Source organism: Diadema setosum, chromosome 21, assembly GCF_964275005.1.
Source record: "Diadema setosum chromosome 21, eeDiaSeto1, whole genome shotgun sequence".
NCBI classification, from domain to species: Eukaryota; Metazoa; Echinodermata; class Echinoidea; order Diadematoida; family Diadematidae; genus Diadema; species Diadema setosum.
In genome coordinates this window covers 8,231,979-8,246,642 of record NC_092705.1, presented here as the reverse complement: position 1 = coordinate 8,246,642, position 14,664 = coordinate 8,231,979, and the positions used below count along the sequence as shown (strand labels likewise).

Here is a 14,664-nt window from a genome sequence, read left to right as displayed (position 1 = left end):
TAATATCATTGATGGTGCAGTATGAATAAACAGCTGAAGCTGAAAACATAGGAAATGGTTAACAAGCTGCTTTTCTTTTCACTTCTTTTTGTAGCAGTGACGTTTTAACATTTCTATTCCAAATTGTTCCAATTCAATTCAATTCAATTCAATTCAATTCAAATCTTATTTCCTTTTTCGAAAAGAACACAGACATATCACCTTTTGTGTAAGAGAGAATAAGGTATAAGAGTATAAAATAATTGTTTCGATGGTAATTGAGAAAAAATGCCCATTTACCTTGATTTCATATCCTCGTAAAAAGTTACCGACAACGCGTGGGCTGTATTGTTTTCATTTATCTGTTTATCTATATTTAAATTTACAGTTCTATACCTTTTCAGACACTACAGTTAATGCAGTGTAACATATCAATTGAGTTTAACGACCCACGAATAATATTCGTTATGATCTGATGATGTTGTTAGTGCGGAGGTTTGATTCCCAATCAAGTCTGAACATTGCTTGCAGGTTGTGAAGTGAGGCTTATGATGCGACTGAGTTTTCCCCGACATATCGTTATTTTTTTTTTTTTTTTTGCCGAAGTACTGATCATTTCGAGAATATCTACTCTTTTGAATTTGGTTAAGTATACCTTTATGAGCCAGTGCGCTCAAACTTGCACCGCAATTCAATTCGAAAGCAGACGCAGAAGCGACGGAAGAACAAGAGAAAAGGGAAAGAATGAGGAGACAAAATTTATGTAGGGATAAACAACATTGTTGATTTCGTAAATTTCTTGTGAATGCTCATTCTCAATACAATTGCAATTCTCTTTCTTTTGTCATATTTACTATCTGCATCACAGAGGCTGTGACGACAATGGCATCCAACGACACCACAGAGTCTTTTAGTACAGACTCACTGTACACAGACCTAGTATCAACTGCCAGCGTCACATCCGATCCCACGGAAGGAGGAACAAGCAAGCTTTCTGGTAGCGACCTCTTTTCGATCGTTGTCTACTGGACCACCGGATGCATCGGAGTCTTCGGCAACATCATGGTTCTCATCGTCTTTCGGATTCTCAGATCGAAGCGCAGCCAGGCGAATCTCTTCATCCTAAACCAATCTCTGGCCGACCTGGTCACGTCCATGTTCATCATCGCCTTCGCTACGACACGCATAGTCCGCGACAGCATGTGGCACGGGGGTGCTTCGGGGTTCTTTCTCTGTCGCTTCTGGTGGTCGCGATTCTTTGTCTTCTCCGGCTTCGCTGTGTCAACATTCAACTTAGCAGCGATGTCTATTGAGCGTTATATTGCCGTCGTCCACCCTCTCAAATATCAGACATTTTTCACGAAACGCAACACAAGCATCATCATCGTGATCGTTTGGTTTACAGCTCCCTTGATGCAATGGGTTTTTCCCATCTGGCAATACGAGACCATCGACGGCCAATGCGTGTTTCAGGCCACGTGGAAGAACGCGCATGGTATTGCCGCAGGTGTGATTCTTTTCTTCTGGGAATACTTCATTCCCTGCGTCATAATGTCGTACGCGTATATCACAATACTACGCACGCTGCGTTTCAAGGAGCGAATTGTCCACGCCCAAGTGGGTGCACCGGATCAAGGAGGGGGGCCGAAGTCGGAAGGCGGGTCAAACAACCAAGTGAGTACATCGACGAAGAAGGCCCAAGCCAGACGCAAGAATGTCACCGTCACACTTTTTATCCTCTTCATCGTCTACTTCGTCTGCTGGACTCCCAACCAGTTGACCTTCTTGCAGTTCAATCTCGGTGGGCCACTCAACTTCAACGGCATTTGGTATCATTTCACAGTGGTGGCCGCGTTCTGCAACACATGCATCAACCCGTTCATCTACGCCTTGAAACACAAGCAATTTCAGGAGGGCTTGAAGACATTGTGCCGCCGCAAAAGTGCTGTCCGCGGTGGTGCGGACACCAGCGAGGCGGGAACGGTAATAGACTGACAGGAGGAGATAGTAACGACTCGTCATTACTCTCTCCAATTAAATAACGAAGGCGATAATCCACTCATCAGAGACGAGATGCAATCATCTGCAGTCAAACAAGATGTTAACAGCCGGTATTTCATTCATGATCTGGCATCCAATTACAAGCAAATGTCACCACAGAGTACTAGCGACGGGCGAGACGAAACGCTGGACCGCTCTGGAACTGAGTCACTTGAGGTTAGTGACTTTTCGGTTAAAGAAACAGACGATGATCCAGGAGGGTCAACCTTGGAATGTGAAAGACCACGACCACATCTTGGCGAACCCAATAGCGAATGCATGAGAGTTGAGCACTGTACAATGACGAGGAATGTTCAGAAGAAGATCAAATGGTTGGACCAATTGTCCCAAGACTCTTTCGAAGATTCCAGTGCAGACGTGTAACTAACATTTTTTTGTTTGTTTTGTTTTGCTTACTCAATTGGTAAAGGCCAAATACAAAGGAAAAGAACAGAATATTCGCGTCATGATGTGATAGTCTTACCAAATTCCAAACATATTCTCTAAGTAGTTTTGTTGCGAGACAGATTTTAGGCGGCGAAGACGGAGAAGAAAAGAAGAAGAAGCAAAAACAAATCGTGTTTAGAAGTGCGTTTGCCTAGCAAGATGCAGTGGATCTCTCCTCTTTTAGGACAGTGCTGGAAGGGAAGAAGAAAATACAAACTGAAGAGGAGGTTCCGGCATACTAACTCTTTAGGTGCCACAGGCAGAGTCTTGTTTCAATGTATGGTTTTACCCTATTTCAGAGGTCCTGAATTTAAATCTGGATGACGTAACTCTTGCACCTTTGAGGGTTTTGAGATATTCAAAATGCCGCCGAAAATGACCGCCAAAATCTGAAATGTCTATGTTATCATTTCCTTATAAAGAATGATAAATTGGAAACAAAAAGCGAAGGTTGATATCGAAGGTGTTGAATTCGAATATCGACATGATGCAACTTTTGAATCCCTGACGATTTTGAGATAGCCAAGATGGCCGTCAAAATTTGAAATTGTCATATATTTCCTTATTGTTAGTGAAAAAAAACTTAAAGGGTTTGATGGTTTTAATATATGTAAAGGGTGCTGAATCCGAATCTGGACGTGGCAACTCTTGCATACCTGAGGGTTCTGAGTATCTAAAATGGCCACCAAAAATGAAATCCCATTGGAAGTGGTTCCTTATAATGATGGGGAAAATGAAAATAAATTGATGGTTGAGTTTACCCTATTTTGAGGGCATTTGATCCGAACAGGGTAGATGCGATGCTTGCATCCTTCACAGTTGAGAAATATTCAAGATGTCCTCCAAAATGGCCATCAAAAGTATCTCAAAACCTTCAATGAGGCAAGAGTTGCATCATCCAGATTTTGATTCAGCACCCTCGAAAAGGATCAAACCATTGAAGAAATTACATGCACCGTCAAACAAGGTTGAAGCGCAAAACCTGACTTTGACACCCAGACTATGATTATACCGCTTCCCGTTTTTGTATAGCCCATCCTTCACAAAGTTCTAGCATTGTGTGTGTGTGTGTGTGTGTGTGTGTGTGTGTATCTGACGTAATAATAAAGCGTAGCTGCGTTTACTGTGGAACAACTCCAAACATAGTCAATAGACCTTTAAAATTATCATTTAGCCAATGCATTTATATATACATGTACCATAGGCTTCACTGTCACCTCTTTCTCCTGTGTCTGAGACATATTCGCTTCACAAAATTCGTGCCGGTATAAACAAGTCACAAGAGGAGGCCGCTGCTTTGCACATTAAACCGCTGCAAGAAGAGAAGAATTCAGTTAGCGCATAAAAAAGTGCAATAGAGAGTTCGACAAATTTACTAGACAGTAATGGGTTGTAAATTATTATTGGTGCGAAACATTGGGGGTACTGTGCAGTAATTGCCAGCCCTGTGTCCACCACACCGTGCACTGCATTACCCTGATGAAAAAGTAAGAACTCATTTTGTGTACTAGTAAGTAGAAAAAAAAAAAAAAAAACAAGTGCGAGTCGATTTCGATGATGAGTGTGAGACAATGATGTGATTAATTTTTCGCAACACCTCCCTTCACCGACTTCTTGCACGGCTTCATGAACGATATATACTGGTATGGAAAGCCATCAACGTATAGCCATGTTGCAACTGATTGAAAAATTGCCCTTCATCGACCTAAATAAGCACCGGATTTATCAGTGTTTTAGTTTAGTAGCTATGGTTAAAAAAAAAAAAAAAATCATGGGCATTTCATACTCGGGTTAGATTCGAACCAGCGACCTCCTGATCACCGGACAGGCGTCCCATTATATTCACTGGACCACCGAGTTTCCGCCCGACAAGCAACAATGAGCAATGCTGCTGAATTATTTCATGTAGCGAATACTGCATATCAATTCAAATTAATGAAATTCACACTCGACGCAAGAATTGCATTAAGCTGAGTACAGCCATGTTGTTGACACCACGATAACAACAATGGTGCGTTCGTGTGGACATTGTTGAAAGACCGATATTCTTTATTTCTCTGTATAATACCCAATAGGGCTTGCATTTGATGTAAGTAGAAAAGATGCAATATATGTAAGCATGGCAACTATAAATAGCTATCTATTTTCGAAGAGATATAAATACAATCCATAGTATATGTTTCAGTGAAAAGAAAAAAAAAACAAAACAAAACTATGAAGTATCGTTTTCTACCTTCTCTGACGTATTTTGAATGTATCAAAATAATGTAGCATGTTTGTTGCAATATTACGTGAAAACGCTCTATGAATCCTTCCACTAATGGTATAGATCCATCTATATGAGAGTGTATAACGAAGGATGAAAGAAAGAAAGGAAGAGAGAGAGAGAGAGAGAGAGAGAGTAAGTAAGAGAAAGCGCCATGTTTTCGTCGACCAGCTTGTCAGTAACAATGTGGTGTAGAGGCTGGGTAAAGAATGGAATATACCTACATTGTAAACACAATCTCAGGGACAAAGCGAAGTAATGTGAATAAGCTAGTTCGTAGTTAGCTCATGTACACATTGCCTTGGTTCAAATGACCTTTCTTTTTTCTCAGTTGGTTAGGCACTTCACTCGTTTTCAAAGCGGCATAATGCATAAGCTTGCCCGACGTAACAATTTATGGAATTCATGTTCAAACAAAGAATGAACTTGCGTTTAGATCCGGTGATCAGAATACTCCATCAGTTGACAATTTAGCAGGCATCCATTTCATCGTTTTGTATTGAATGCAGTAACAGCCTATTTCCTTTCTTATTGCGAAATACCATTCTTTCTGTCAGGTGGATATGCTGGCAAGCACCATTTAGGTAAGGATCACATGAATAATCATCGCATCACAGATACTTACGTCTCAGTGAATTTACAAACCAAAATGCCTGTTGGTACAAATGACCTTTTTCTCCCCATGCGCAAAGTGGAATTACGAACTGGTCTATTACCCTTACACCCGTATCATATGATAGTGACTATACAAATATATTCGTATTTATGAAATTTCATCCTAAAATGTAATTGGAAATGTATGGTATGTGTACTGCTATGTCCGACCATATTAAGTAACTTATCGTGTAAGCCTTTCTCTGTATAGTCATGTTGTTTTTGTTTGATTTTATGGCGTTTTGCATTCAAAGTGAATTTATAAGCCAAATATATTCTCTCAAGTCTCAATAGTATGTTCTCGTCACTAGTTGTCTCAGTACACATGGTACAACGACATTTTGATATCAGCGACGAACGATCATGCATCATCATAGATCGGAGATTTCAGTATAAAACTCAAGTGAGGTTTATACATTTTATCTCCCTTCAGGGTTGCCGAAAAAAAAAAAAAATCGGCCTTTCATTGCATTATCTCTCTGCAAAATATGGTGAGCATATGACGCTCTCTTATCACATTTAAACAGCAATTACTTTATTCCTGGCACTTCGCACGGAGCCGTTTCTCTGTAGTCTGTGCAAATAGTTGAAAGGTGGTCTTTGAAAATAACGATAATCGTCGAATTCCCGCTTTGTTTTTTCTATGACTGGCAAGCAATGAAACCGTCTTTAAATATGACATTCAAGAGTGTTGGTATACAGGTGATAATGTCATGCCGAACACATGCCGAAAGACAATTAATGTCTGTTTTGGCTTGTAAATGGTTTGCACCAGTGAAACGTTCAAATAATTCCGTCCCTGTTGAAACCACGCAACTTAGAAGGAGTGTATGTCTTACGAATCATATTTTGAGATTTTAATGTGTGTATATTTGATAAATACCAACTCAACTCTTGATTTGAAATTTCGCTCAGTCTGAGGATTGTTTTGCCATCGTTCCTTGCCTTTATTCACTTTCTTTCCATGAAAAGAAAATATTTTGTATTCATATTATGCCTGTTTAATCATACAACAGATCAGATTATGATTTCGCATGGAATTCAATGAAGTTTCAATGAAGGTTTCTTCGAAAAGATCCATGTATTTTCATTGTACTCAGCAGATGCATATCATGCTTACCCCTTTTCTTCTCACGATGAAAATTAAAAACTGTTGCAAATCTGGTATGAGAAAGAGTCACTTTTCGTTATTCCGGAAATCTTTATAATCCGAAGGTTCGTTATTCCGAAGTTTCATTATAATATTCTCCTTTTCATTTTTGGATTAGCAAAATTTGCTTTATTATCAGATTAATCAACTTTCGGAATAACGAATATTTCATTTTCGGAATAACGAACATCACCCATAAAATAAAAAAAAACCTCCATTCTTTGAAAACGTAACCTTTAATCGCAGTTTATAATGCTGATGACGTGATTTTAGCAAGTTACGTATTTGCAGGATTACGATTACAGTTGTTGAAAGAGAATCCCATTTCCATCAACAGTCTAATTCAACTTTGTTCTTTTCAATATGATACATGGGCCTTTGAAATGACATGTCAAATGCATGTCCTAAGATTGTAATACGTTCTGTACATAATATACAGGGTAAAAAAAAAATGTTTAATTGGAAGGATGAAAACAGAAAAAGAACGAGAAAGAGTGAGCGCATAATATGTTAAAGGGATTGTATAGCATTGGTTGAGACCTAACTTCAGGTTTCTAGCAATGTTGGATGAGGTGATGAAAAATATTTTATGAAATATAAAGAGCATCTATATACTTCCAAGAGGAATTCAACGTTAATTTGATGAAAATTGGTTTTGAAATGGTCGAGATATCCAAAACAGAGCCATCTGAATAAGAGGTGGTGGGACCCACCTTTTATTATGATCGCTTTCTTTTACTCTGTTTTTGGATGTCTCAGCCATTCCAAACCCGGTTTTCATCAAAAAAACAAAAACAAACTTTGAATTCCTCTTAGAATGGAATGTTCTATACTATTTTATGAGTGCTTTCTTGGTATCTCGCAAAAAGTTGAAAGCCGAAACCTCATCTCCACCAATACTATTTATACCATCCCTTTAATGCAAAGGAATCAACTGTGGCTACATGAAAGTTTATCCCCTTTTGAGAAGAGTTTGGCACAGTAAATCACGACTGTAATAAAATAATTTTCGGTAAGAAGGCGATTGAAGACTACTGCTTCCAGGGTTCCTGTTAATGTCTAAACCATAAGACAGTTATGGCTGAGACATAAGAAGGATCTTTGAACAAGCATTTTTTTTTAAAGACGACTGATCATTTTATTGTTCCGTCATGTAAAAATGAACCAAAAGCAACTATATAATGATACTGTAAATTCTTCATTGCAGTTGTAGATGTCCTTGTTTTATTTTTGAACGAATGAAGGTTGATAATGGTATTCTTTTTATTTGATTGAACGTATACTTTGTATAAAGCAGAAGAAAATAGAGTTGAAGAAATGATGATGGCAATTTCTGTGGTAGTTAAACATACAGTCTACAGTGACTATGTAGCTGTTTACAGTACAGTGTAAAGAGTTATGTATGTGTATCCCAGTGTGATTATGATTGTAATACATTTTCTGAGATAAAAAGAAAGGAAAAAACCATTGTATAGCTGGTGTCATCATTTAGCATGAGGCATATACTAGTAATTATGTTGATTGACAGTTGGTAAGATTGACTTGTGCTGACAAAATGCAAACATGAATAAGAAGTCACAAATCACATATGATTTACAAGGTTTTCAAGTGACAAGATGCCATAATTATTCACAGAACACAAGGCAATCACAGCTATTATGCTGACCAACACTTTTTCACCTATACCAGATATAGTTCTTTTAGCATTGTTTTATAGTTCTTTATGCAATCCACATCATTATCGAATGAGTGTAATATGCGTAATGAGTTGTGATATCACATTGTTTTTGCGGCATTCCCTAAATTGATGCATAATGTTGTTTTGGACAGTAAGAGTTCATTTCACTCAAAGATCCAGAAAAAGAAAGCTTACGTTAACTGTGTGTATATGCGTATATATATATATATATATATATATATATATATATATATGTGTGTGTGTGTGTGTGTGTGTGTGTGTGTGGTGTATGTACTGAGATATACAGTGCTAGTCGCGCTACAACAGCAGTAACAATAAGTACAAAGAGTTAAGAGGAATAAACAAAATGTACGTCTTCAGTTCGGATTGTGTGTCACCGTGTGTGGTGCGTGTGTTTTGCCATTGTAGGCCCTATAAATTTGTCACGAGTATGCCCTAGCTTTGTATGATTGCTTACATTCTAGTTCTAAATGGCACAAAATGGGATAGAGATGAAAACTTCAGCTTATCACCTTTTCAACAGGAATCATAAATGCAAAACACATTTCATTTAATTCATGTCGCCTTTTGTCTATATTCACTATTGAAGAGGTGAGAAGAATGTGCAAAATAGATCGATATTTAACCACATTACCGTGGGTCCTGTGTATGCTTAATTCACTGCAGCACGTAAGACTGCTCGTAATCCGTTCCACGTCGAGCGAAAAAAAAAAGCCAAAAAAAAAAAAACAAACCCAAACAAACAATCTTGAATGGGAGCATGATTAATATATGAAGGCGGTTTATTAACCCAATACATACTTTGACGCACTGTCTACCATGGATTGTCATGATGTTTCCATTTGCAAGGGCTCTACATGCATAGGTAGATCCCCATCGAAGCTTATAGAATCTTGAGCAACAGTTGTCTATTAGCATGATTAGTACAGCAATTTCCTTCCGACAGCCATCATAAAGCGCCTTAAAGTGCTGTGCTTAATGCACACCTAGGCCTTGAAGTATAGGTATATAGGATACGCCAAAACAAAATACGTCTCTGAGTAGTGACGACAGTAAAATGTGTCTTCCTCTCCCGCAAACTATACCCTGAATCGTTGCACTGGATAAACTTTGGTTCCTTGGATTCAGAAATATTGATAAATGGACACTCCGTCACAGGTCGCAATCATGACTGAGACGTTTATTGCGAAGTCCTGCTAAATTGTAGTACGTAGGGCCCGAATCATGCCAATAGATGACGCACATGGAATTACTAGAGGATAATGGTGATGGACGAATACTTCGGGACATCTAGAATACTTCAGATCAATATTCTGCTTCTGTTCATACCGCGCTTGGAAATCAGAGATGTCAAGTAATTGGGTGAATGTTATAATGCTCCAAACAACCTGCCAATAGCGTTCTCCTGCTGGAACTACATCTTGACCTTATCTGCATGTGTTGTGTGTGAGCTTAAAAAGAAAGTTAATTTAGTCTTTTGCCTGATCGAAAAAAGAGCGAGTCTCGGAAGATAAAAAGAAAGACAATCTCGGAACAGTATCGAAGTATCGAAAGCAATTTGGATATATCTCTTGCTTTTTTTTTTTCATCATGTACTTCTATTGCCTGAACGGATGATGACGCTTAGAAAATTAGGTCAGGTCATAAGCTTTCCTTAGTTTCCTCGTTGGAACTTTAAAGAAAAAAAAATGAATATTGGGCGGGGAGCGGTGAATTTCACAAACGCCACATCATGCCTAAAAGCTAACGGAATCAAATTAACGCCCAACGAACTACCCATTTCAGCATTAAGGTACGGAGGCTTCTCTGCCAACTAACAACATTTCAGAGTGCTGCCGTGAAATCAAATTAAAATCTCTCAAAACCCAGATAAAGATAGGGAGCAAGATGGGACGCCATCACTTCTTCAAATCGAATCCCAACGAAACGATGAGACGTAAAACATTGCTGCGGAGAATGCAAATGCAATAAAGTGCAAATTCATGAAATGGGATGTACATATATTTTACGTCAGATACAGGCACAATGGATTCATTTCGGGGTCCTATATGACGAAGCTTTTCAATGACAGAGAGAGAATTTCTTTGCCATTGAGGTATCCCTTCTCCCTACATATGTAATTGCATACACGTCATACATACAATAATATGAATAGTCAAAGACTATGGGTCAGTGGAAAGTTATAACAGATATGACGTCCAATGTTTTCTGCCCCTGACCTGCTCTGTCCTCGTTATCGTAGGTCCAGAAATTTAATTTTAGCTCATCTGATGGCTACCGGCATTCGCGATAGTTAAAATCAAATCACAATCCTGTGATCTTTTAACACGGACCCCCAGTTTATTTTAATGACCTCCATTCCCATTACCAAACAATGAAGTGCGATGAACTATCAGATTATCACTGTATCATATGGAAGCAAAAGTTGGCAAAATTACACCCACACGCCCAAAATATCATTACCACTTCTATACCAAGAAGGTACTCGGCGAGCTAGCCTAGCACCTCCTTGACTATTAATAAGGCGAAGAAGAAAGTACATGTACAAAATACAAATGTAGAACAAATTGAAGATTGCCATCTATTTTCACAATATTCATTAATATTTCTGATATAAACGAGAAGCACACATATATTATTATACCCACATTCCCTCCTACATATACACACGCGCGCACACGTAAGCGTCTTTGGTATATACACTGTATAATGTATAATGTATACATATATATATAATATATATATATATATATATATATATATGCTACTTCTTTTACATTTTCACAATAAACCATCTTGAATGAATGAATGAATGATATATATATATATATATATATATATATATATATATATATATATATATATGCACACATACACGCACACACACACGCACGCACACACACCCAACCATGCAAACCAGTATAGGCATATACACACGTCATTGTCATAACGTCACAACAAATGGGAGCCAATCTCCGCCTTTGCATGCGTATGAAATGAGAAAGAAACAAACAACTCGTGTGATATGCAAAAGATGTTTGAATATTCGATTTCTTTATGTACAACGATTTGAAAGACATTTAATAGTCATACTCACTTCCCAGTCTGTATCAATTTTGCTTTTGTAAGACAACAACATGGTTTGGTTTGACGTTTATGCATTTGTATGTTAATAAAGGAATAATACAATAGTCATCCCAAATATGTGCAAGCTTTTTCATCACAATTCATAATTGTGCCCTTTTAAAATGACGAAAGTCCAATTGGCAAAGAGGCGAAAGACAAATAACTAACCATAATTTTACAGACGCCAGAGACAATGACTTCCGGTGGCATTAATATGAAGAGTTTTATTGCAAAATGAGCTCCGCGTCATTGTTAAACATTTTAAAGAAAGTCCATCATTTGATAGAGCAAAATTAAATCTTTTCCAGTAATACCTCACTAATGTGTGACATAACAAGGCATATTTTAGAAGTTATGAGTAAGAATATCCTATAGTCACAAATATCTCAACTTAACAAGAATGGAGTTGGCTTGTTTTGCGTTAAAACTCTTCATATATATGTATGCATATTCTACAGCTAAAAATCACATCAAGCGTCACAAAATGAATTACGAAGATTCTCGTACCTTTTTTGAAAATCTGTGATGAATCAGTAAGATACCATTTGCATAAAAATATTAACAAAAATAGAAATTGATTTTTTTTTTCTGTTCTCTCTGAAGGGTTAAGCATTATCAGGGAGTCTCACCACCCTTTCATTATGAAACGAAAACCTTCTATCTTACTATTTACAACATAATCAACACCCAACTGCTTCATAGTTATCTGAATAATCTTGAACGACCTAGACAATGCATATTACAGAATTCACATTTACATAGATACATTTTTTCTGTGCTATAATTATACCCTCAAGATACAGAAGAACAGTATTGTATTCGTTTTTCTCTCAGCATTCCTCTTTACAAGGATCTTCAAATGTCACTGCCTCTTTTACATTCATGTAAAAGCGGATTATATACATAACCTATCACAGCTCACTATAACGAAACGTAAAATGAAACAAGTGACTTTAAAAAAGACTACAATCATTCAGGATTTCTGGTACGACAGTAAATCTCTCTTCACTATAAAAGCACCGACAAAAGGTATTTTACAACAGAAATCCTTAGAATGCACTGCAGTACACAAGACAACATAGAGGAAGAGACAAAGGCACATGTTTTAAACCTTCTCATAAGTCCATACCGTTGATGAAATATGTCCCATAATGTGAAACATCGAAAGGTGAAATGGACAGCACCTGGTCATTCTTTCTCTCGCAAAATAATACACCCTGCAATTGACTCATGAGCTAATTTGTAACTCTCTGTCTGTAGTGAATCATGAGTATTCATTATGCTGCATAACAGATTTGTACAAATGGGACTTTACTTCACGCAAAAAAAAAAAAAATGTACATTTAGCTTACAAGGGATCAATACGAATGTCACACCATGGCTTCTAATTAATATACACATTATGCACGAGAACGTTCCAGATAATTCTAGTTTTTTCGGGAAGAAATGGTTCGACAATGCGCCAGAAATAGAAACGCCAATCAGTTGAGAACTTCGCTATCCTGGTGCTTTCCAATAAAGGTATGTGCGGTGACTGTACACTATTATACTGCCACTGGTTTCTGACAACATCCGCCATCCAGCAATCCTTCCAAAGAGTTGAGTCTATAGATTACATCCAATGTGACCTCCACGAGTTTACAACAAACAAAGAACAGCAACAAGCACATGCTGACGCTGATTTTTTTTTATATATTCTTTTACTTGATTTTTTTTTTACTTGATTTCTTTTTTAGAAGACTGATGTCATTTCCTCAAAGAATCATGTCTTGACCATGTCCCCACTTCGATCGGAGATGGGAGTGAACTGGTAGGTATACTCCGAACCGTCAGACGTATGGCGGGTCAGTCGGCGCAATCTGCGTCTCCCTTTCCTAGGAAGAAAAAATGCGAACGAAAGCAAAGTAGAGTACATCACAGACTGTCTCAGCAATGTCTTGTTAACATTCTTCGCCCATGAGGGCAGAAGTGATTGATTGATTGATCGATCGATTGACTAATTAATTAATTGATTGATTGTTTGAATTGAACAATTGATGGGACTGACCAGAGGAAAAAAAAAAATAATAGTTGTCAAAAGGTGACACGATAATTCACAATATCATTTTTTTTTTTTTTTTTTTGCAGGGCAATTTTGCATCACACTTTTCCATAGCCTGGTCATATATTTCTAACATAGGTCTTCGTCTACATTATACACACATACACACATCAATTATAAGTGTGAATTATTATTATTATTATTATCAATGCTGACAGGCGACGCACAATACGTACATACAGTAAGATGTATACCTTTCAAATTTATACAACATGTCTGTGAACCATGGCCGTTAATGGATATTGATACTTTCACTTCACAAGGACACAAAGCTCCTTGGTGAAACCCGTAAAAAAAAAAACAAAAAAAAACATATACACTTTATGACATTTTTCTTTCATCTTCAAAGCTATCAAGCGAACAAACGTACATGTACAACAAAGACAAATACAAACGCACATACACATATACATTGTACTGTTTTTTTTTTTTTTTTACAAACACACAACACACGCGCGCGCCACCCCCCCCCCCCCACACACACACATAAAATAAACACCCGAATAAAGACACACAGTAAAAACAAATATTTAGCAATATTTCATTTTTCTAGCATACACGTATACTGTTACGGCATTCATATTAATTTATTTCTCAGTACCTTCACAGAATTGCACATTGATAAATACTGTTATGCTGACGCAGGTACACCAAAGCATGTTTGTAATCTCGTATGCTTAAGTGAAACCTTTTGAAAAGTTGCAATTATCAATACAGCTCAGTGAAGATTGTGGTTGGTCGATACCTCAAAGTCTAAAGAATTGGGAGGCAATACTAAAAATAAAACGTACAAAAGATTTTTTTTTTCAGGGGGTTGCAATATCAGGGTCATCAGAGAGTTCTGACGTCTACATGACATATTTTCTAATTCTATGCGCATTAACGTGTTTTTTTTTTTTTTTTTTTTTTTTTTTTTTTTTTTTCTGGTGCAGAAACGCCACTTGCCAAATAGCGCTCCTGGTAGACAAAAGTATTTTTTCTCCCTCTTTTTGTTCTCATTTTCCTATTCGCAAATCTTTTTCCATTGTCCACCCAGTCTTCGCGCTTTTCAAAGTAACAATAGTCATTACACACAACTCCAATGCATTCCAGAAAAAGCAAACGTATGAAAAGAAACACGCATACACACACACACACCCCCCCCCACACACACACATAAAAAAGGACATTTCATTACACAGACACAAGGACACACGCTCATA

General features: G+C 37.6%; 2 protein-coding genes across 2 annotated transcripts in view; one reads left to right on the top strand and one right to left on the bottom strand.

The window, feature by feature from the left end:
- Positions 1-861: 861 nt before the first annotated feature.
- Positions 862-1,974, top strand: LOC140244874 (galanin receptor type 1-like). The gene has a single exon (XM_072324483.1). It carries the CDS (start codon positions 862-864, stop codon positions 1,972-1,974), a length of 1,113 nt encoding a protein of 370 aa, XP_072180584.1.
- An 11,096-nt stretch (positions 1,975-13,070) lies between these two features.
- Positions 13,071-14,664, bottom strand: part of LOC140244289 (glycerophosphodiester phosphodiesterase domain-containing protein 5-like) — a 71,766-nt gene continuing 70,172 nt past the window's right edge. Inside the window, exon 15 of the mRNA XM_072323935.1 lies at positions 13,071-13,235. Coding sequence (XP_072180036.1) covers positions 13,124-13,235 — 112 coding nt within the window. The 3' untranslated portion in view covers positions 13,071-13,123. The remainder of the gene's footprint in view (positions 13,236-14,664) is intronic.